The sequence below is a fragment of the Chrysemys picta genome, chromosome 8 (assembly GCF_011386835.1).
Source record: "Chrysemys picta bellii isolate R12L10 chromosome 8, ASM1138683v2, whole genome shotgun sequence".
In the NCBI taxonomy this organism is placed as follows: domain Eukaryota; kingdom Metazoa; phylum Chordata; order Testudines; family Emydidae; genus Chrysemys; species Chrysemys picta.
The window spans coordinates 60663721-60686786 of record NC_088798.1 but is presented as its reverse complement, the minus strand read 5'-3'; the positions used below and the strand labels follow the sequence as shown (position 1 = coordinate 60686786).

Sequence of the window (23066 nt, the reverse complement as noted above, 5' to 3'; positions counted from 1 at the left end):
TCAGGATGAAGCCCCTCCACCTCTGGCTGGCCTCCCAATATTCCTAGGCCAGGGATGGCCTGGACAAGGTCGTCACATTGCCACCCAGTGTAGTGGCCGACCTGCAATGGTGGTCCCTCCCGAGCAACATGCTTCAGGGTATCCCATTCTGGGAGTCCCCTCCCTCACTAGATCTGGTGTCAGACGCGTCAGACCTGGGATGGGGAGCCCATGTAGGGAGCTTCAAAACCCAGGGCAGATGGTCGCCCCCAGAATTGTTTCTGCACATAAATGTCAGGGAACTCAGGGCGGTGTGCCTGGCGTGCGTAGCCTTCAGTCAGCACCTAGCGGGGAAGGTGGTCAGAGTCCTCACGGACAATACGACCGCGATGTACTATATCAACAGGCAAGGCGGCACGCATTCCGTGGCCCTGTGCCAGGAAGCCCAGCTCCTGTGGGAGTTCTGTATAGCCGACAACATCCTTTTGAGGGTTTTTCACCTGCCTGGCAAGTGCAATACGCTCGCGGATCACCTAAGCAGATTTTTCTCCCAACAACACGAGTGGCCTCTATACAGGGAGGTGGCCAAGCGGTTCTTCCTAGAGTGGGGTACTCCTCAGGTAGATCTGTTTGCCAACGTCCAGAATCGCCTATGCCCATGATTCTGCTCCAGGGCCAGAGAGGGCGAAGGGGCGATATCGGACGCGTTCCTAATTCCATGGTTGGGCTGCCTGTTCTACGCCTTCCCGCCCTTTCCCTTGATAGGCAAATTTTTACAGAAGGTAAAGGCAGACGGGGTGCGGATTATCCTCATAGCCCCGGATTGGGCCCGTCAACATTGGTACGGGACCCTCCTGCAGCTTTTAGTGCCCCCCCCCCCCCCCCCCCCGTAGGCTGCCGCTTCGACCAGACCTCCTCTCCCAGGAGAGAGGACGTTTCCTCCACCCCAACCTAGCTGCGCTTCACTTGACAGCATGGCTGCTCCGTGGTTGAATGAGGAGGAGGGGAGATGTTCTGAGGGTGTTAGGTCCTGCTTGACAGCAGGAGACCATCCACGCGACGAACCTACCTGGCCAAATGGTATCGGGTCTCCATGTGGGCGAGGGAGAGAGGTTCCTCCCCCTCCTCCGCATCTATCCAGTTCATCCTCGATTACCTCCTCGCCCTTAGGACCCAAGGGCTGGCGCCCTCCTCGGTCAGGGTACATCTGGCAGCCATTTTGGCTTTCCACCCCCTGGTGCAGGGCTGCTCGGTGTTTTCACACCACATGACTTCCCAATTTCGAAAAGGGTTGGATCGGGCATTCTCTTACGCTAGACCCCCAGTCCCGCTCTGGGACCTGAACCTAGTGCTCTCCCGCCTCACAGGGCCCCCCTTCGAGCCCTTGGCCACGTGTTCTTGGTCCCATTTGTCGTGGAAAGTGGCGTTCCTGGTGGCTATCACCTCAGCCCACCGGGTCTCGGAGCTTAGGGCCCTGACCTCTGAACCCCCGTATATGGTCTTCCATAGGGATAAGGTCCAGCTCCGCCCGCACCCAGCTTTTCTGCCGAAGGTACTCTCGGCTTTTCACATGGACCAGGACATTTTCCTCCCAGTTCTCTGTCCTAAGCCCCGTTCCTCCAATGAGGAACGACGCCTCACATGCTAGATGTGCGTAGAGTGCTGGCTTTTTACCTAGACCAGACCAGGCCATTCCGGAAATCCCCTCAGCTTTTTATTGCATCGGCCGAGCGCATGAGGGGGCGACCGGTTTCCACCCAGCAGATCTCCCGCTGGATCACCTCGTGCATATGCACGTGTTATGACCTGGCAGGGGTCCCCCCGCCTCCTATAGTGAAGGCTCATTCGACGAGAGCTCAGGCCTCGTCGGCTGCCTACATGGCTCATGTCCCTATTCAGGACATCTGTAGGGCTGCTACTTGGTCCTCTGTCCACATCTTTTCATCGCACTATGCGATCGTCTCCCAAACGAGGGATGACGCCGGCTTTGGTAGGGCGGTGCTTCTCCTGGGTAACCTTTAAACTCCTACCCACCTCCATCAGGTATAGCTTAGAGTCACCTACTGTGGAATACACATGAGGAATCACTTGAAGAAGAAAGGACAGTTACCTGTTCCGTAACTGGCATTCTTCGAGATGTGTTGCTCAGGTGTATTCCACATCCTGCCCTCCTTCCCCTCTGTCGGAGTTGTCTGGCAAGAAGGAACTGAGGGTGGGGGGAGCGCGCAGCCCCCTTTATGGTGCGATATATAGGCTCCACTCCAGGGGTCGCAGCAGGGCTCCCCCACTACGGGTAATGCTAAGGGAAAAACTTCCAGCACCGGTGCACGTGGCAAGCACGTACACCTACTGGGGAATCCACCTGAGCAACACATCTTGAAGAATGCAGTTACGGAACAGGTAACTGTCCTTTCTTCACACAGCACACAGTCAACCTGTGGAACTCCTTGCCTGAGGAGGTTGTGAAGGCTCGGACAATAACAGGGTTTAAAAGAGAACTAGATACGTTCATGGAGGTTAAGTCCATTAATGGCTATTAGCCAGGATGGGTAAGGAATGGTGTCCCTAGCCTCTGTTTGTCAGAGGGTGGAGATGGATGGCAGGAGAGCGACCACTTGATCATTACCTGTTAGGTTCACTCCGTCTGGGGCATCTGGCATTGGCTACTGTTGGTAGGCAGGATACTGGGCTGGATGGACCTTTGGTCTGACCCAGTATGGCCATTCTTATGTTCTTATTAGTGGTGGAAGGAACTGAGGTGGCAACCGCTGCAGTGCCCGCTTTTACAGCCCTGCCATTAGAACATGCTCAAATGTTGAGGAGAGGAGCATCGTGGGGCTCATATTGACACTGCTACTAGAAGGCTGCACTGTTCAATGGCAATGGTCGGCACATGTCCCAAGAGTGTGAATATGCAGAGTCCATCTCCAAGAACCTCAGTTATAGGCTAAGTAACCTTCATTTCTAGTTTTGCTGACCTGGCTGGAATATGTCTTTGGAGCTTAGTCATATGTTTCTCAAACTGCAAGAATATTTCTTGCGCATTTATTTTCAGCAGTGGTTTAGTAGAACCTTTTTACCTGTGAACATACGTTACCAATCAGGTTCTCAAGTTATTTATTTATCTATCTATTTTTAAGCTTTCACCTTGGAACATTTTTCTGATTAATTTTGCTTTGTTCTGCTCTGGATTTTGAAGTTGCTATTTGTTATGAGCTTCAGGTTTGGGCCAGGTAGATCAGTGGGACAGGTCATATTTTTATTGTAATTGGCTGAATTACCCCATGTGACCAGCAGAATCCATTTTTACTTCGTGTCTCATGGAAAGAAGAGAGAAGTATTGTATCTAAGCTATCTGAGCTGGGAAAATCAGAAGAAGGGAGAATTTTTAAAATTTCATTTATGCTATTAAATTTCTTTAAAAAATTACAGTTTTTACATTTTAATTTTAATTACTGCTCAGGTAGTGAGGAAAAGGAGAATGGGTCCACAGTATTTCCCATTATTTGCTTTAGAATTTACTCATAGACTCATAGACTTTAAGGTCAGAAGGGACCATTATGATCATCTGGTCTGACCCCCTGCATGCTGCAGGCCATAAAACCGTCCCTACCCCTTCCCTGGACTCTGCTGTTGAAGTCCCCAATCCTGTTTTTAGTGACTTCAATCGGCAGAGACCCTCCTGCTAGTGATCCCTGCCCCATGCTGCGGAGGAAGGCGAAAAACCTCCAGAGGCTCAGCCAATCTGCCCTGGAGGAAAATTCCTTCCCGACCCCAAATATGGCGATCAGTAAGACCCCGAGCATATAGGCAAGAGTCTCCAGCCTGACCCCTGTTAGCCATTATACTATTTACCTACCATTGCTTGGTTTTCCTTGACTACTATGTTTTACCATTAAACCATTCCCTCCATAAACTTATCTAACTTAATCTTAAAACCAGACAGGTCCGTCGCCCCCACCGTTTCCCTCGGAAGGCCGTTCCAATATTTCACCCCTCTGACGGTCAGAAACCTTCGTCTAATTTCAAGCCTGAACTTCCCCACGGCCAGTTTATATCCATTCGTTCTCGTATCCACATTAGTACTAAGCTGGAATAATTCTTCTCCCTCCCTTGTATTAATCCCTCTAATATATTTAAAGATAGCAATCATATCCCCCCTCAGCCTTCGCTTTGTCAGACTAAACAACCCAAGCTCCTCTAGTCTCTTTTCATACGACAGGTTTTCCATTCCTCTGATCATCCTAGTGGCCCTTCTCTGCACCCGTTCCAGTTTGAGTTCATCTTTTTTAAACATGGGAGACCAGAACTGCACACAGTACTCCAAATGAGGTCTCACCAGCGCCTTGTACAACGGAAGCAGGACCTCCTTATCCCTACTAGATATACCTCGCCTAATGCATCCCAAGACAGCATTGGCTTTTTTCACCGCCACGTCACATTGTCGACTCATAGTCATCCTGCGGTCTACAAGGACCCCTAGGTCCTTCTCCTCTTCCGTTACTTCTAACCAATGCGTCCCCATCTTGTAACTAAAATTGTTATTAGTCATCCCCAAATGCATCACCTTACACTTTTCACTATTAAATTTCATCCTATTTCTGATACTCCAATTCACAAGCTCATTCAAGTCTCCCTGCAGGATATCCCTATCCTCCTCTGAATTTACAACGCCTCCCACCTTCGTATCATCCGCAAACTTTATCAGCCCACTCCTGCAATCGGTTCCGAGGTCAGTTATAAATAGATTAAATAAAATGGGTCCCAAAACCGAACCGTGAGGCACTCCACTAGTAACCTCCCTCCAACCCGACAGTTCACCCTTTAATACGACCCGCTGCATTCTCCCCATTAACCAATTCCTTATCCACCTCTGGATTTTCATATCGATCCCCATGTTTTTCAGTTTAACCAATAATTCCTCATGGGGTACAGTATCAAACGCTTTACTGAAATCCAGGTATATTAGGTCCACCGCATTTCCCTTATCTAATAAGTCCGTTACTTTCTCAAAGAAGGAGATCAGATTCGTTTGGCACGATCTGCCCTTCGTAAAACCATGTTGTAATTTATCGCAATTGCCATTAACCTCCAGGTCCTCAACTAGTTTCTCTTTCAGAATTTTCTCTAACACCTTGCACACTACAGATGTTAAACTAACAGGCCTGTAGTTACCCGGATCACTTTTTTTCCCTTTCTTGAAAATAGGAACCACATTAGCTATTCTCCAGTCTAACGGGACCACCCCCGAGTTTACAAATTCATTAAATATTATCGCTAATGGGCCTGCTATTTCCCGCGCCAATTCCTTCAATATTCTCGGATGAAGATTGTCCGGTCCTCCCGACTTAGCCCCATTAAGGTGTTCAAGTTTTGTTTCTACCTCAGATACGGTAATCCCCCATCCTGAATGCCCCTCTGTAGTGGTGCTAGTATCCCTAATACCTTCATTGGCCTCATTAAACACTGATGCAAAATATTCATTGAGATATTGCGCCATGCCTAGATTGTCTTTAATCTCCTCTCCGGCAATAGTCTTCAGTGGTCCCACTTTTTCTTTCTTTGCTTTCTTCCTATTTATGTGGCTGTAAAACCTCTTACTATTGCTTTTAATTCCCCTCGCTGGGTCCAGCTCTACATGGCCTTTGGCCTTTCTCACTCTATCTCTACATTCTCTGACTCCACTAAGGTAAGTTTCCTTACTGATCCCTCCCCTCTTCCACTCTTTGTACGCTTTCTGTTTTTTCCTAATCGCCCCTTTGAGTCGGTCGCTCATCCAGCTCGGTCTAAATCTCTTGCTTAGTAATCTTTTTCCCTTTTTTGGGATACAGACCTCCGACAGCTCATGCAGCTTTAACTTAAAGTAATCCCAGGCTTCTTCTGCCTTTAGATCCATTAATATGTTTGCCCAATCCACTTCCCTTACCAGTCCCCTTAATTTGTTAAAATTGGCCTTTTTAAAGTTATAAACCCTAGTCTTTGACTTAATTCTGTTACTCCTTCCATGTAGTTTAAACCGAATTAGCTCATGATCACTGGAGCCCAAATTGTCCCCTACTACCACTTCCTCAACGAGGTCCTCACTACTTACCAGAATCAAATCTAAAATGGCCTCCCCCCTCGTCGGTTCAGCTACCACTTGATGGAGGAATTGATCAGCAAGCACATCTAGGAACATCTGAGCCCTATTATTGCTACTAGCGTTTGTTCCCCAATCTATATCCGGGAAGTTAAAGTCCCCCATAATTACACAGTTTCTATTAGTAATTACTTCTCTAAACACATTAAATAGTTCCTTATCCATATCCTGGGTCGATCCCGGCGGTCTATAGCACACCCCAAGCACTATCCCCGGAGAGGCTCTAGTAGTCCTTTTACCCAGTGTGAGTATTGCCCAGATGGACTCTGTGTTATCTAATCCATCAACTATTATTTCTTTACAGCTTATTTCACTATTGACATACAATGCCACCCCCCCACATTTACCTTTGTTCCGGTCTTTCCTAAACAGCGCATACCCCTCCATACCTGTGTTCCAGTCGTGACTGCCATTCCACCACGTTTCCGTTATTCCTACGATATCTGGTTTCAGCTCTTGGACCAAGAGCTCCAATTCCTCCATTTTATTACCTAGGCTTCTGGCATTGGTGTATAAGCACCCTAATGTATGTCGTTTAGCCTGTCTCCCATTAGTAGCACTATATGTTGCGGGCCTCCTTGTGTCCGTCCCCCCTGTCCTTCCTATGTCCAATCTCATCTCCCCGGCTATGTCTCCTCTCATTTTACTCACCTTTTCCATACTGGAATCTGGCGTGGAGATTAACTGTGCATCTCCCAACCGTCTCCCCAAACTTCCTAGTTTAAAGCTCTTTTGATAAGATGAGCCAGCCTCCCTCCCAGAAGTCTATTTCCTTCCCTACTCAGGTGAAGCCCATCCCGCGAGAACAGGTGTCTGTCCCCGAAAGCCTCCCAGTGGCCATACATCCCAAAGCCCTCCTTATAGCACCACTCCCTTAGCCAACTATTTATTCTCACAATCCTATCAGCCCTTTGCTGCCCTTCCCTCGGAACGGGCAGAATCCCACTAAAGATAATCTGAGCCTCTATCTCCTTGAGCGTCTTACCCAGCCTGGCATAATCTCCCTTGATTCTCTCTAACGAGAACCTAGCCGTGTCATTCGTTCCTACATGAAGGATTATCAAGGGGTTCTTAGAGTAGCAGCCGTGTTAGTCTGTATCCGCAAAAAGAAGAACAGGAGGACTTGTGGCACCTTAGAGACTAACAAATTTATTAGAGCATAAGCTTTCGTGGACTACAGCCCACTTCTTCGGATGCATATGCATATGCATCCGAAAGCTTATGCTCTAATAAATTTGTTAGTCTCTAAGGTGCCACAAGTCCTCCTGTTCTTCTTTTTAAGGGGTTCTTACCTGCTCCTTTTAGGATCCTTTTCAACTGCAGGTCCACATCGTGTATCTTTGCGCCCGGTAGACAGCACACCCTTCTGTTCTCCGGGTCTGCTTTGCAGATCTGGGCTTCAAAATACAGTACATTTCCATGGGCCATAATGAATTCTTCAAGTTATTGGGAGCTGTCTCATTTTACTATCGTATATTTTAATATACTTCATTATCATTATATCCTTGCTTAATAAGGGAAAATTGATTTTTCTGAGCTCAGTGTTTCTACTTTTGGTTCCAGTGAACCTGCACAAAAGGATATGAACCCATCAAATCAAAAATTTGGTTAGGATTGCATGGAGATTTAAAAAAATGGGGCAATGGGCTTCATTCAAACATACATCTCCTTTATTTCAGGACCTATGAAACCATGCAAACTGGTTCTGACACAAAGAATTTCATGAACCATGTTTTGGTTTGAAATGGGAGGAGATTGTGGAACTCTGTTTTTCCAAACCAGCATTTCTGTTCACATTGCTTTGAGTGTTTTTGAGGTGCAAGACATGAGCTATCTTTGTCTTCATGTTTGGTTGTCAAATTCAAGGACCGATACGTTTTTATTAATGACTTGTACTTGGCAACTGCTGAGATTATTAATTAGGAACCTGTACTTGGAGATAGAGTGACAGTGATGAAGATTTAGTTAGGAGAGAAATCATGCCAGTATGTTGGACAGATCCTCCTCTACATGAACTACTGATGCCAACAATAAATCAACTTGTTTCTAATATGAAATGTTGAAAATTCTTGGAAAATTACAGATGTTGGCAGAGACTCAAGAGTGTGGCTGAACTCTGTCACACTCTTGTGGAGCAAAAGTTGCTTTAAGGCACATTTTGTGCTCTCTGGATTCTTGAGATAGTTTGCCCCCCAGCAAAGTTTAAAGCATACTCAGGCCTGCTCTGAACTATACTTAGCTGCTTTGGCCTCTAAGGAAATGGGAACATGGCAGCGACACTTTTGTGCTGCCATAGTGGTACAAAAGAGCTGTGATTGGGCCTGAGCACAGTACCAGTTATCTTCTAAACATACTAGTATCAGAGGGGTAGCCATGTTAGTCTGGATCTGTAAAAAGCAGCAGAGAGTCCTGTGGCACCTTTAAGACTAACATGTATTGGAGCATAAGCTTTCGTTGGTGAATGCCCACTTCATCGGATGCATGTAATGTAATGCTTTTAAGATTTTGTTTAAAGACCTAAAATTACTAGTAAACATACATGCATCCGATCAAGTGGGCATTCACCCACGAAAGCTTTATGCTCCAATACATCTGTTAGTCTTAAAGGTGCCACAGGACTCTCTGTTGCTTTAAACCATACTAGTTTCGAATATTTAACAGTATTTGGTTTTTATTTTGCTTTTAAGATTTTGTTTAAAGACCTAAAATTACTAGTAAACATATAATCAGAAATCTGTGGTTTCAGTGATTGGGACCAGGAAAAAGTTTGCATAGATGGTGACAGGTCGTCCTTTGTATCTGTGTTTATTTTTGGTGATGGTGGGTCCTCTTTGTAGTTCATATATATCAGATCTCATAACTTCTTTTGGCAGTCTAGTTTGGCCCCACCTTAGCCATAAATTCATCAATACCACTCTGCATATTAGATGGATTCAGGTGAGAGCAATGTGAAATGTTTCGGTGTGAGACAGGGGATTTTGTGGTAGGTATCTTGCCCCGAAAGCTCTTGGACCAGTCCTTCCACAGCTTGAGCAGAATCTTCACCAAGTTCATGTGACTCAAAAAAACCTCCAAGATTATTTCATAGACTCCCCAGATTATCCTGATTGAATGGAGGATTAGGTCAACCCAACTAAATGAGTTACTGTCTTCCCATATAATGGTTGTGGTCACATTGTTTCCCAGTACACAAAACACATGTAACCCCACTCAGTCTTGCACCTGAGAGGGAACACTTTGTGACATTTAGCCCATTCCCTTTTCAGTTGTGCCAGCCAATACCCTATGAGATGAATCTAGTCTTTAATCATGAGCTTTTCTAGAAAGAGTGCTCTCTCTACTCATTAAACTTCCCTCTGTGAAACAGCCCACACTTGAGGTTTGGGTGTGGGGGGAAAAGCTTCAGAAACAACCTCTGGGCGGTAGATATATATGACAGCTAGCAAAGCATATGACCGTTTAGAGTACACTTTTCAATAGTGAAATCCCATTTTCAGAAGTGATTTAGGAACCTGAACTCAGTGAGATTTGGGGCTTGTCTCCACAAGGAAATAGCAATTCTGGAATAACTGTTTTGCAATAGCTATTTTGGAATAACTCCCTGCATAGATCTATTCCAGAAAACAAGTGATGTAATTCCAGAATAGTGTCCATATGGGGGAGTTATTCTGTTATAGGTAAATTATACCAAAATAGCTGTGCTGGTCAGTTTCTCCCATGACGTTTGAAAATGGGACTTAGACTCCTAACTCACTTAAGCTGTTCAGAAAATTTTACCTTCAGCATAATTTCTGATTCACAGGCTCATCCGACCCATTTTACCTCTGTATCTAACTCTCCATTAAAGCCACTTATCCTTAACACTTCTGAGATCATTGCCTCTTCACTTCTAACTTCCCATATGATTTCAGCTTCCAAGTCATGATATCACTTTTGCTGCTCTTCTGTGGATCTCTTTCAGTAAGATACAATTTCATCACTGTGGAGTGTGATCAGAGTTTCTGAGGCAAGAACTGTGCATGGTATCCTAGGTGTGGTGCATTGTAAAGGACTAATATTATCTGCTCTACTTGATGGGAAATTTCTCTGTATATAAAACCTGGAAATGGAATTGGCTTTTATTTGGCAGTAGTATAGCACTGAGTACTCTTATTTAATGTATCACTGATTGCCACCGAATACCTTCACATAATGCCTTTCTAGATAATAGTTCCCTAATCTATGTCTGTTGTGTATTCTTTCCTAAATGTGTTAATTTTCAACTTCTGCATCTTAAATTTCATCCCACACTTGTCTGCACAAATCCTCAAGCTTTCCATATTCATTTGTGTTTTCTATCTTTTTTTGTGTAGTCTCATATAACTGGTTTTTTTTTGTCAGAAAAAATTGTTATTCTATAATCTGTTAGCTCTTTGGTAAATCTGTGCATGTTTTTGTTTCTTTGCAGAGAGTGATAACGAACTCTCAAGTGGTACTGGTGATGTGTCTAAGGATTGTCCTGAGAAGGTCTTGTATTCCTGGGGAGAATTACTGGGGAGATGGTAAATATTAACTTTCTCATTTAGATTTTTAAATACTGAACCTTTTCACCCTTCAGAAGAGCAGATAACGGCTCATAAAACAGTATAAGGCCTAAAATTCCTTCAGCTTACATTTTAAATTTTCTTTCTCCATTTAAGAAAACTCCAAACATTTTAGTTATGATTAAAAAGTAGAGATGCTCCATATGCAAACATGTATTTAAACTCAGAGCATAAAGGATTAGCACTTGTATTTTTAATTGGTGGTTATTCTGGGGATCTCTCTCCCAGTGCTTCCATGAAAGCCTTGGTCCCTGTGTTACTGCATTTTCAGAGGTTTATTGGACTAATTATTCTCCTCAATCTTGGTGTTAAAAATGGTTCATTTCATGCTTTCCCCGCTCTCATCCTGTTTAAATGCTTATCTTTATAGCCTGATTTATTCATTTGTACTAGATTTGTCCATTCCCAAATCTTTCCTTCTTATGATGTTACATGTTGTGAATTATGGTTTCATTGGTATTGATTCTGTCTGTTGATCCTATACATGACAGTATCCCAAGGGGACACTGATCTGTTTTCTCAGATGCCAATCAGAGGTGTGTTTTGTTTTTAAATCATGTAACAGACTTCAAATTGCCTTGCTTAGACAAAATTATATTTGACCAAATTTGATCAATTTTGGCAAAATTCTCAATTTCAAGTTAACATTCAAATGCATATTCACACAAGGCTAGAAAAATTAAAATTGAGGTCTTACATGTTTGAAGAGCTTAGTCTTCTCAGGTGAACAAATGCATATTTACATCTTTCAAAGGAAGGCAATCTAGGATACATGAAAGGCATGGTGAAAAGGTAGAATTTGGTGAAATATCTTAGAAATTCTCCAATACCTAGAAAACAGGTTGCAACTTTTTTTCAAACATCTTCATTTCACCTTTTCACAACTCAAAAATGTCCAGAAGAGTTTTGCCCAGATTAAAATAAAATCCTGTTGAGATGAAGACCAAGCATAGAAAATTTTAGGCCATAATGTGGAGGTTGAAAGTTATGAGCATCTGCAAATTGAAGGTTGTAATAGAAACTGTTTTGCAAATAACTATAGTGGGTACTGCCTATGCTTGTGAAAATAAACATAAACGTGGAATCGAGTAGCTACATGGATAGTGCCTGAATGGATGGAATGTGAATTTTGGGACTTCAGAGCTAAATGGGAAATAGATTAGAACAAAATCAGTGTGTGTGTATTATGGAACTAGCAAAATATGCATGCGCCAAACCAGATTATCCTCATTCCCTTATTATTTGTGACTCTATTCCTTATCTTGCCTCGATTGTTTGTTGCTTTCACCCATTGAATCAAGTCTACTATTAAAATGTAGGATCTTTAGAGCAGTGGGTATTTTATTTTTCTGTAAAGTACCTAGCACTCTTTGGGTGCTAATATGGTGGTAGGGTTACAATAATAAGATTGTGATTGTTCTGCTAAATTGTCCCACTGCAGAGTTATACCCAACTTTCATTTAAGGATTTAAAATTTTAGTAAAACGTAATTGGAGGAAGGGGGTTGGAATGGATCTGCTGTGGGATTTAGCTTCCATACTCACTCAATCGTTAAAATCAGATTGGAATGCAAAGCACTTTTCCATCCCCAGTTTTCATATGCAAAGTATGAGTGGTTAGCCTAGGAGGGGAAGGACCTCAGCCAGCTTGAAGATCAGCAGCTGCAGGCCCCTGTCTGCTAGTTTATCTGAGGACTTTCTCTGTGGGGACCTTCTGCTACTATTAACCCAGCAGAGCCCTCTGTCCAGGTGGTGGCAGCAGGAGCCATCTTCTACAGCAGTGGTGCTCAATCTTTCCAGACTACTGTACCCATTTCAGGAGTCTGATTTGTCCACTGCCCTACGAGATGATTCCTGTGTGGATGGTCTTTGCTACTACCACCACGTCAGACGGGGAGGGGACTTGGAGATGTGTCTGGAACCCCAGATAGCTTTAATCCAGGCTTGCATTAATGAGGGATAGGAGGAAATGGATTAAACCTAAAACATGCTTGGCCAAATTCAGCTTTAGTGCAACTCCACTGATGTTATGTCAGAGATGAATTTGGCCTGTTCAGTATTTAAACTTTTGAGGAATAGCTTAGTCTTTCCAGGATTTTTTGAAAAGTATAGCACTAAACAGTTGATCAGAAATGTAACAGTTTGAAAATTAAAAATAGATCAAATAAAATAAGCTCCTCCAACGTGCCAAACACTACAGCATATGCTGAAAGAAGATACATGCCTTCGTAAGAAATTAACATTTCCGTTTTGAGAATTGGTGCACTGACTTTTTGGAGATAAAAACTTCTTGCATGTTAATTGCTACCTGTCATTTAATGTTATTGTAAACTAGTGGACTGATATGACAGAAAAATTGCATAGATGTATTCTGTAATAGAGATTTTTCCTAAAAGATAACGCATATACTGTAACTAGAAATCAAAACAAGATAAGCAGGAAAAAAAACACAAATGGAAGATAGGGGACTGTCTTCTCATTTATTTAATAAGTCACAATATAGGACATCCTTAGAATGAGGTCTATTTTTCTGAGCTGAACTTCTGTCATAACCAGCTGAATTCTCAAAAAGATGTGGATAATAGCTTCTGATGTGTACATAGATAATGGCCATACTTAGTAGTCTTTAACCAGAAATATTTATAGCAACTGTAACTTTTTATTGTTCTTCTGTTATGTCCTCCCAGGCCATAATCATATGGTCTTGGCATCTCTGATAATATCCTGTATTTGTTCTTTGACCTATTAAATAACTGCTGAAGTGTAGCCAAGATAATAAATGCACTTCATAAGAAATTAAAGATGTGAATCCACCAGCAGCCATGAGAGACCTAGTCCTTTCCAAATGCCAAACTGTGTATGTGATGAAGATAAGCAAAGCTTTGTGTTTTTTTTTTTTTTTAAATAAAAAACGCTGTTTCCACAGCCAAACAGATGGCAGAGGGTCATCTGGCAGTAGAGAAAGTAAAAAGCATGCGTATTTATTTTCTACAGTAAAATGGACAGCAAGGAATATTAATAGTTTAAACTATTTCCCAGACAGACACTCAGATACCTGAAGAGTTGCTAATTGTAAAGGTACAGAGTTTTGCTTGACTGCATGGTTATTTTATAACATAAATGGAATTATCTAATACTATTACTATCAAGAGGAGTGCTATCTGTGCAGTAAAGTTCATGTACTTGAGTATTTATGTAACAAATCCATTATGATCCTGTGCATGCAGTGCTCTAACATGCTTGGAAGTTGGAAATATATGATGGTAATAATACATGGAGTACAGTATTCAGCTCTCTTGGCTATTTGTTGGATTTATCTACATGTTAAAAGGCTCAGAATTAAGTAGGCCTTTATGTTTACTTACAAAGAAAAATTGTCTGCTGTGATTTCTGTAAATTACCTAACAAATAAAAAGCAATTGTAGTTAAATGTGCAGGTGTGGAAAGCACACTCGAAAGTACAGCATGTATCTTATGGAATTATTGCTTCAGGACTGATGAACTTCTTTACCCCATTTCAGACTGTTTAAACTTTGTGTATTTTGGGGGCATAGTTATTGGTTTGGTTTTATGACAGTAGTATTCAATTCTTTTTTCTTTTGTTCTCTTCTTACCATTTGCCTGGTTGGTGGTGGTTTCACTTTCAGTTTAAATTAAATTATAAAGTCTATGGGGGACAGGGAGTTTGTTTTCTTACTTGTCCGTACATAACAATGGCACTATATAAATAATTACCAAACAAATCTTGAACTACTTTCTCATGGATATGGATATCTTGCTAACTAGTTCATGCTCACTGTGTGTGTAACTTTGTGTTTCAGATTCAATTCACACCCACTTATTTGCTCCTGAATAGAAATTTCTTTACTTTGAAGATGCTTAAAATATCTAGCATTTAAAATATTTCTGTTGGATAACAGCTTCTCCTCCTATGAGAAATCCATTAGTCACAGGCGACCCACTATAAAACATGATACAAAGTTGGAAGGGGACAGTTATGTCTTTTGTTTGCCTGACTGGAGTGGTGGAGTTTGAATTACCTGTCCTGAACCAAGACTTTTAATTTTCAACAAAACAGAAAACATTCATGTTTATGACTAGTCATTGAAAACACGTTTGTTTTCCAATTGAGTACAAGAAAGAAAGGCTTCTTTGGAGAATATCTCAAAGTAGTTAAGTTAGAGTCAGAAGTCTGTCTTGTTTCTATTTATTATGGAAAACCATGATTATTATTTGTAACATTGATTTAAAAAAAGTTTGTTGTTGTTATCATTATGTAATCCTTTTTAAATTCTACTAGCCCCTTTCCCTCAATTTTTGAAGTGAGTTCCACAGATTAATTATGTGTTAATTTTTAAAAAACGTATGTCCCAGCCATGCATGAATCTTTTCCATCTTCTACACAGGGAGTGGGACTAGGTGGAGAAGCAGTGGACAAGAAGTCTAATAGAGAAGTGCTAAATTAATTTTAAAAATACCTATTTTTAATTAATTTTAATGAATTAATTAATGGATTTACTTGTAAATTCTTAGGAAAATTAATTCAGTACTCAGAGGAAGTGCTGTAATTTGGTGGAAATACTGTATACTCTTCATACATAACAAAGAGGTTGAATCCCTGCTTTACAAGCCAAACTCAACTCAGCTTTAACTGTGGAGCTGTAACTTAGTGCCTCCATAACAATAGTATTAAAATGTTCTCAATGCCTCTTTTTATAAAACCCAGTGTATTTTATTTGCTTTTTTTTAACTGCAACTGTACATTGAGCAGATGTTTTAAGTGAACTTCCATAATGACTATGCCTTTTTCCTTAATAGTTAGTTAATTTTGAGCTCACCTATGTGTATGAATAGTCAAATTGTTCTGTGCACTACAAATTGTTGCACTTGCTAGCAATGAATTTCATTTATCAATGTGTTCTCCATTGACTAGCTTTGTTCCCTCTTCAGTTCTTACATTTCTAGTCTTGATTAAACCTATCTAATTTTGACCTTTTGGGTAATGAGCAAATTTTGATTTTGTGTATTCAGCAAATTTTGTCACCGATCCTGATATGAATTCTTGTGGCAGTTTTGCTAGTAACCTGAGAAGTACTTGCAAATATGAGCAAGGAAACAAATATTTATGGTTTGAATTAGTAGTGACTGTACTTTTTGGAACAACACACTCCGAAAACTTTCCATGTATTTCTCATACTGGATGTTTTTGTCTCCTCATATAGGAGAGGTAAACACTTAATTTGTTTTCTCAGGCACAATAACCTTGCTGTGCGACCAAAAGGACTGTCTACACTGGTGAAGAGTGGTGTTCCAGAGGCACTAAGGGCAGAGGTTTGGCAGTTGCTAGCAGGATGCCATGACAACCAGGCCATGTTGGACAAATACAGGATTCTCATCACAAAGGTAAAAATTATGGATGCTTTTGTTTTCTAGAATAAACTATATAGAACCTCAGTTTTGTGTGGCTGCAAAGTGACAAGTGTGCAGAACTGTTTATGTTTAAAAAAAAAAAAAAAGGTAATTGAAATGGTGATGAACACACTTTACCCCCTGCTGTGGGTAGCTGCTGGATGGCATTAATTAACAATAGAAACCAATGACCTATATCCATAGTAATGCTTGACATTTAACTTTCTGCTTGCCTTCATAACAAGCACTGCATCACCGTGTTTTTAAAGTGTTGGGTCTTATTTAAGATTTATTGTTTGTTAGCATCAGCCTTCAATTGCTGTGTATTTTAATTTTTCCTCTTTATTGAAAGAATATGATCTTGGCAAAGGCTTTTTTATATAAGAATATTAAAAAGTATATTTAGTATGAAGAGACTTGGCTCCTCTTCTCATCACATGGTTTCCAGTGCATAGCATCATTAGTAATCTGGAGCAGTGGTTCTGCAAACTTTTCATTCTATGGACCACTCTGTGAGCAGAATAGCCTCTCATGTATCACCTTCCCATACCACATCCCAGTGCCTCTGCTGCTTGCGTGTCCTAATAGTTTTTGCAGATTATCAGGAAAGGCTTCCTAGACTACTGATGAACATGGACCACAGTTTGAGAATCATTAGTGTAAAGTTACAAAGCTTCTGTGCATTTTCAGACTAGTCATTCTGCTCTATAAGATTTATCTATCTTATGTTTCTAAATAACATATCACTGTTATTTTATCTGATTTAAAACAATAGCCACAAAGATGAGTGTGATGGAAGCAAATAATGACTCCAGTTTTACATAGTGCTTGTAAAATGTACTGGATTTATAGCCCCAGAGACTGAAATTTTCTGTCCACAGAAAACATACAGCATGGGCAATGGCAATGCAAACTTCCTCACAATGTCCTCCCAGTATGACTCAATCCTGACTACTATACTAGTAGTAATTAGTAGCATACTTAGGGTGCCATCATTTTAGTATCTGGTGCCCTCACAAGTCTCAAGTAGAGACATTAGAGAGATGGAACTCTGTCTTATCCTGTTGCTGCTTGTACCTTTTAATCTGACCAGTCAGCTAGGATTTTAAGGTGAGAAAGTTGCTCCTGGAATTGAGAGAAGAGTTTGGTCTTCATAGCTTATTTAGCCTTGCCAGCAGGAGAGTCAGTTGATAATGTTTTGTGTGATTTGGACACAGTTTTCTCTGGGAGCCATTGTGAGACCACCATTTTGTTGTGTGCTGCATCAAATCCATTCATTGTTATTCTTCCCCTCCATTCTAACAATGGGGAAGCTGTTTATTGTGGGGTAAAAAAAATGATTACTTTTCTATATGACTCTGATCTTCAAACTGTTGCCTTACAAAAATATGTAGTTGCAATTTAGGCTTTTCATGAACTAGTAGAATCTAAGGATTTCTAGGTGGCTTATATTTTTCGAGATTATTAAGGGACAATTGCATCTAACGTTCGATATGAAATTTTTGCAAACTCACTTTTGCTGAATGGAAATCTTTTTCTCTGAAGGCATGAACTTTGCCCCATCAACTATGAATATACAAATGCTGGCGACTATATAATTTGGCATATGATGGATAAAATGGTTAGTGAAATGAGATGAAGTGGATTTTTTTTTCCAGTGAAGATGTTATTTTCACTTTAAATGTTCATGATTCTGCGTATATCTTTCACTGGCCCTCATGCCTGTCCTAGTGAGGTCTTATTCTATCAGTGAGAACCTAAAAACCTTATGGGATCTAGTAGGTATTAACAAAGTCTATACAATTTGTGTTGTTTTAACATCCTGTGTTTCAGATTGTTCTGAGGGGGGCTTGTCATTCAAAGGCTTACGTTTAAAATTGGCTGTAGCAAGCTTTTCGTTAGTCCTATGTGGTGTAACTGTGCCTGGGGTAGATGATGGGAGGGAGAGAAAAATACGAAGACTTTTCTGTTAGCGTTTCAGCAAGTATCACTTGTGTCCATTCTCAATGTGCTGGGGCACAACCTGAGACGTTAACTTGTACTCATGATTATCTTGGCTGGTAAAGGTGAATGGAGAGAAATTCAGCTGTTAGTAGGAATTGTCAATGATGCCTTTTTAGCATCTTTTAAAGAAGCAGTTGTTAGACTTTTTTGATACAGAGAATCTTAATTACAGTCTTGTCTACAATCTCTCTTTTTAAGGGAGGTTTATTGAGTAGGCTGTGGCAAAGCAGCTCAGATAATATCTAGAGTGTCAAGACATCTGGGGACCCTTATTTTAGGCCTTTTTATGGTATGGAGGTTGCAGTGTAGGATGATCATCTTCTGGTGACTGAAGATCAAGGGTCTGTGCTCATTCTTTTGGATCCATCGTTAGTCTTTGATCACAAGACACTGTTAACATGGACATTTGTGGACCCTGGCATGGGTAGTTGAACCAGCCTCATGCTTTTTTCTCTGACAGGACCAAAAAATTTTGACAATTGCTTATCTGTGGATGTTAAGACTAATTCCTCACTCTGGCACTTCGAGTGGGGAAGGTGGGGGTCCGCAAGGATTCTAATAATTAATACTGGCCACTCCAGGCTTGTATTAAACTCCCAAGGTTACAGCTTTTCTCTGACGTTGGATTGGTAGATGCTGCCACCACCCAAGTGCAGAACCCCTTTGAGAGCACTTGTGTAGCACACTTGGGAATTCCTTCCTGTGGGGTACCCTCAAGCCCTTTCACTCTCCCTCTGGGGAAGAGCTGAAAAAAAAACAACCAATTCTGTTCTAAATAAAGGTAAATTTTATTAATAAAAAAAAGAAAGAAAATACATCTAGGAACTCAGGCTATTGCTAGATCTTAAAAGGGCAACTACAAGGATTAAGCATCAAGAATAGCTTTCTTGAGATCCAGCTTAAATATTACAAGCAAAACAAAAGCACCTGGGGTTAGCACAGAGGAATCCACAAGCCATAACGAAATAAAAGGGATAAACCTAATCACATCTGCCTAGACATTTCTTGATCTACTTACATATCTGGGGTTTTAAATGAGTAGTTTCTAGGTATAATACTGATGATTTTTTCATACCTTGTCCAAGCTTCTTACGGTATAACTGCTGTCCTGTCCACCTCTCCCCAGGAGAACAACAAAAGACCGACAAAAGGGGTGTCTTGTTTCAATTTTAAAACGTTCTAGCTTCCCCTTGGCTCTTTTGGCCAGGTGCCCACTCACTTCCTTTTACCTATGCATAGCAGTGAGACTTTTTAACCCTTTACAGGTAGAGCAATTAGGGAACAGCTACTAAGAGGGATTTCATAGCTGCTGGCTGGGATGTCCATAAAAGGGAAATACCTCCTCCCCTCCCTTCATTTAGCACAGTGGACACACTCATGTGCAGTACTCCAGATTCTAATCTGTCATGCCTCTTACTCAACACGTATCTGAGGCTGTTATGGGAGATAGTTAAGTACTATGAGCTGCAGTGCCTTTAGTATACATATGATACCTAGCACTGTGGTCTTACTACATCAGACCCAGACTTCACAGTCTATCAGCTTTTCCAGTTTCTGGTCAAGATAGAGGCTTTAATGAGAGCTACTTGGCAGTGACTCAGTTTAGGGAAGACAGAGGTAATGTTGGCAGACAAGGAAGAACAGTGGGAGGGAAAACAAAGGTTGCATGAGGTTCCTTGAATGAAGGAATTTGTTTGCCTTTTTGTTGCTAAGGTTCTGAGTGTAGGTTTCTCTTGGTTCCTTGTCTGTTGCTGAATTTGCAGATAGAAGTGTTGACTCGTAGACTTTAAGGCCAGAAAGGACCATCATGAGCATCTAGTCTGACCTCCTGCACATCACAGGCCACAGAACTTCACCCACCCACTCCTATAATAGACCCCTAACCTCTGGCTGGGTTACTGAGGTCCTCAAATCATGGTTTAAAGATTTCAGGTTACTGAGAATCCACCATTTACTCTAGTTCAAACCAGCAAGTGACTCATGCTCCACACTGCAGAGGAAGGTGAAAACCCCTCAGGGTCTCTGCCAGTCTGACCCGGGGGGGAAACTTCTTCCAACTCCAAATATGGCAATCAGTTAGACCCTGAACATGTAGGGGAGACCCACCAGCCAGACACGTGGGCAAGAATTCACTGTAGTAACTCAGAGCCCTCCCTGTATAGTGTCCCATCTCTAGCCATTTAAATTGTTTGGTAATAGCAGTGACAGATGGGCCACATGCCTTTGTAGGCACTCCCATCATACTATCCCCTCAATAAACTTATCAAGCTTATCTACAGAAGAGGATAGAAACTTCAAATCTATCTTGTCCTAAGAATCCACTATGCTTTATTGTTTCTCCACTTTCTAGACACAGAAACACTCAACTTCCTGTGAAAGATTCTGGATAATGTCCAACAAGAGATTTCTTGTACTAAGTAGTATTGTAATTAGAAATACCACTAGAGAGTACTCAAAACACTATGTGCACATATCAGTACTTTGTAACAGTGACTGCCCAATTTCCCTGAATTGAAGGAAAGAAATGTGGGAGTAAAAGAAGCAAGACCGATATTGAATTACAAGGGAACAAAGTCCAGAATTACACACCTCCCCCCCACAAGCAATCCAAGAAGGTCTAGACCTGACTGGTGCAACATAAGTAAAATACAGGTTGTTGGCACCGTGGATGGTGGCCCAGACTCAAAGGCACCGGATCCCTAAGAGCTACGCACAAAATGAATGCAGGTGCACCGGCAGTTAAGTGTAAGTGCCTCCCACTATTCCAATGGTTTTGGCCGGCACACGGCATTGCAGTACACCACAGACCCAATCTAAGAACAAAATGCCTGGTAGAAATCTGACACACACCTGTAATGCTGGCAGACCAACAGTGAAAAAAGCACATTTCATACCACCCAAGAAGCTCAGCACAACTTCTGTAATTAGCTCACTGAGAGTACTTTTTTCTAACTGTACTTTGTTAGAAGGTTGTAACTTTTTCCTTTTGAATGTAGACTGTGCTATACTACTGCATGTCTTAGTCACTTCTAGATTGGATTGCTGCCGTGCAGTCTGCCACATTGTGACTAGCTTTTAAATGGGTGAAAAGGGATGGGGTGCATGGAGGTAGCCTTTCTATGTACCTGCACAATGGAACAACCTTTGCACATGCCACTGTGTATCAAGAAGCTTACATTTTGTTTCTGGATGTGACCTGCTGAATGCTGGCTGCCTTGTAGACTGCTTCTTTGCTTGCATGATACTGCAACCCTTAAGGTCTGCTGTGGTAGTTGAGCTAACAGCCTTCATGTTTAAATGGAAGTGGGCTGGTGGCATGGTGTTTCCAGGTAGGGACCCATGACAATAGATCTTGCCCCACTCTCTTTAGTTTCATAAAGTTTGGATCTTTATCTTACTGGCACATTGCAAAGATTACCTGTTTTCTCATGCTTTTCTTGGGGTTGAGTGGTTGGCGTTTGCATTAAGGGATGTTTGCTTTTACTTTGCTGGACTTTGGGGGGGGGGGGGTCTTTATGGTCAATGATGACATTTGTTTTGTTTTGTTTTTTAAAATCTGTATGTGCTTGAAGAACTTGGGACTTTTATTACAAATTGAAATAAATCTCTGATGGCCAGCTGGCTTGGGCAATGTTGTACAATAAATCCTGGTCTGACTCTTCTGTTCACCACAGCGTATTTTTAAATTGCTAGGTTGACTGTCACTTCACTTGTCTGTTAAGGTCATTTTACCTTATGTATACCTTCTTCTAATATTTTATGTAGTTTATTTCTCTGCATGTAATTATTGCTCATATAATACTTTTTCTGTTTTCCATTAACAGGATGAGCAGATATCCCGATTTTATAGGGACAGTCTCGATATTTGGGGCTTTTTCTTACATAGGCTCCTATTACCCTCCACCCCCGTCCTGATTTTTCTCACTTGCTATCTGGTCAACCTATCCATGAAAATCTCTTTAAGCTGTTACAAAACCTAGGAACATAGGAATTGCTATAGTTAACCAGATAAAAGGTCCATCTGTTCTGGTATCTTGTCTCTAGTGATGGCTAATACTAGATATCCTCTTAATGGACAATTATGGAATAATCTGCAATAGGGAAAGTTTCTCCCTAAATGCTGTCAGTTCATGGTTGGTTTATATTTTAAAGAATTGTTTTTGGCATTTAAAAAAAATGTTAATTTAATCTTGGATCATAAAACTCAGTATTTTATCCATATAAATGTCTGTTCCTCTTCTGAATCCTAAGGTCTTTGCTGCAATAATTTTTTTTATAATAAATTTCATAGATTATTTGTTCTGTTCCAAAATTTAAATTCTCTGTCTTAATTTTTCCCTTATATTATGAAAAGAGGATAAATGGGAATGCTCACCTTATTTTTTGCTGTACCCTTCAGTGCCTCTATTGCCTCTTCTCTAATTTGTTTCCTTTCTGAACTAGTCATCATCTTTTTAGCCTTTCATTGATGGGAGGTCTCTACATTCTCCGATTTTCATTGCTCTTCACTTGACCTTTCCTATTTGTGGATATTAGGCTCATTTCTGGAAACTCAATGTCTTGTTAGGTTTCTTGACCTCTTGGTAGCATAGTCTCTAAAAGTAGGAAGCTTTACAGTAGAAGACTTGGGTGCAAACAAGTAAATCAATTATCTTTAATTGAATGTTTGCAAATATGGATTTAGGGACCTAACTTGAGGCACAAGGTAGGAAAACTTTGGCTTTAGTTCCTAAGCAGGAATGGGGAATTGACACTTGGAGTCTCTAATACTGAATGTCTAATATCTAGCCGTCATTGCTTGTGACTATCTCAAGTAGAGAAGAGAGTTATGTTAGTGTCTGGAGGCTTTGGAAATACTCCAGCACTGACATGACATAACCCACAATGAGGAGCTATCTGCTTGACTTTATGAAAAATTACTACTTGTAGGCAGACGACAGGAAATATATCATA

At 41.3% G+C, this 23066-nt stretch overlaps 1 protein-coding gene across 9 annotated transcripts in view; it reads left to right on the top strand.

Moving 5' to 3' along the window:
• RABGAP1L (RAB GTPase activating protein 1 like) overlaps positions 1-23066 on the top strand; it is a 525894-nt gene that overhangs the window by 171670 nt on the left and 331158 nt on the right. For all 9 annotated transcript variants that reach the window (XR_010589791.1, XR_010589793.1, XR_010589792.1 and 6 more), the window contains 2 exons: positions 10566-10659; positions 15953-16103. Coding sequence is in view for 5 of the 9 variants with exons in the window: in XM_065554561.1 (XP_065410633.1) it covers positions 10566-10659; positions 15953-16103 (245 nt within the window). In the remaining 4 variants the exon portion in view is untranslated. The remainder of the gene's footprint in view (positions 1-10565; positions 10660-15952; positions 16104-23066) is intronic.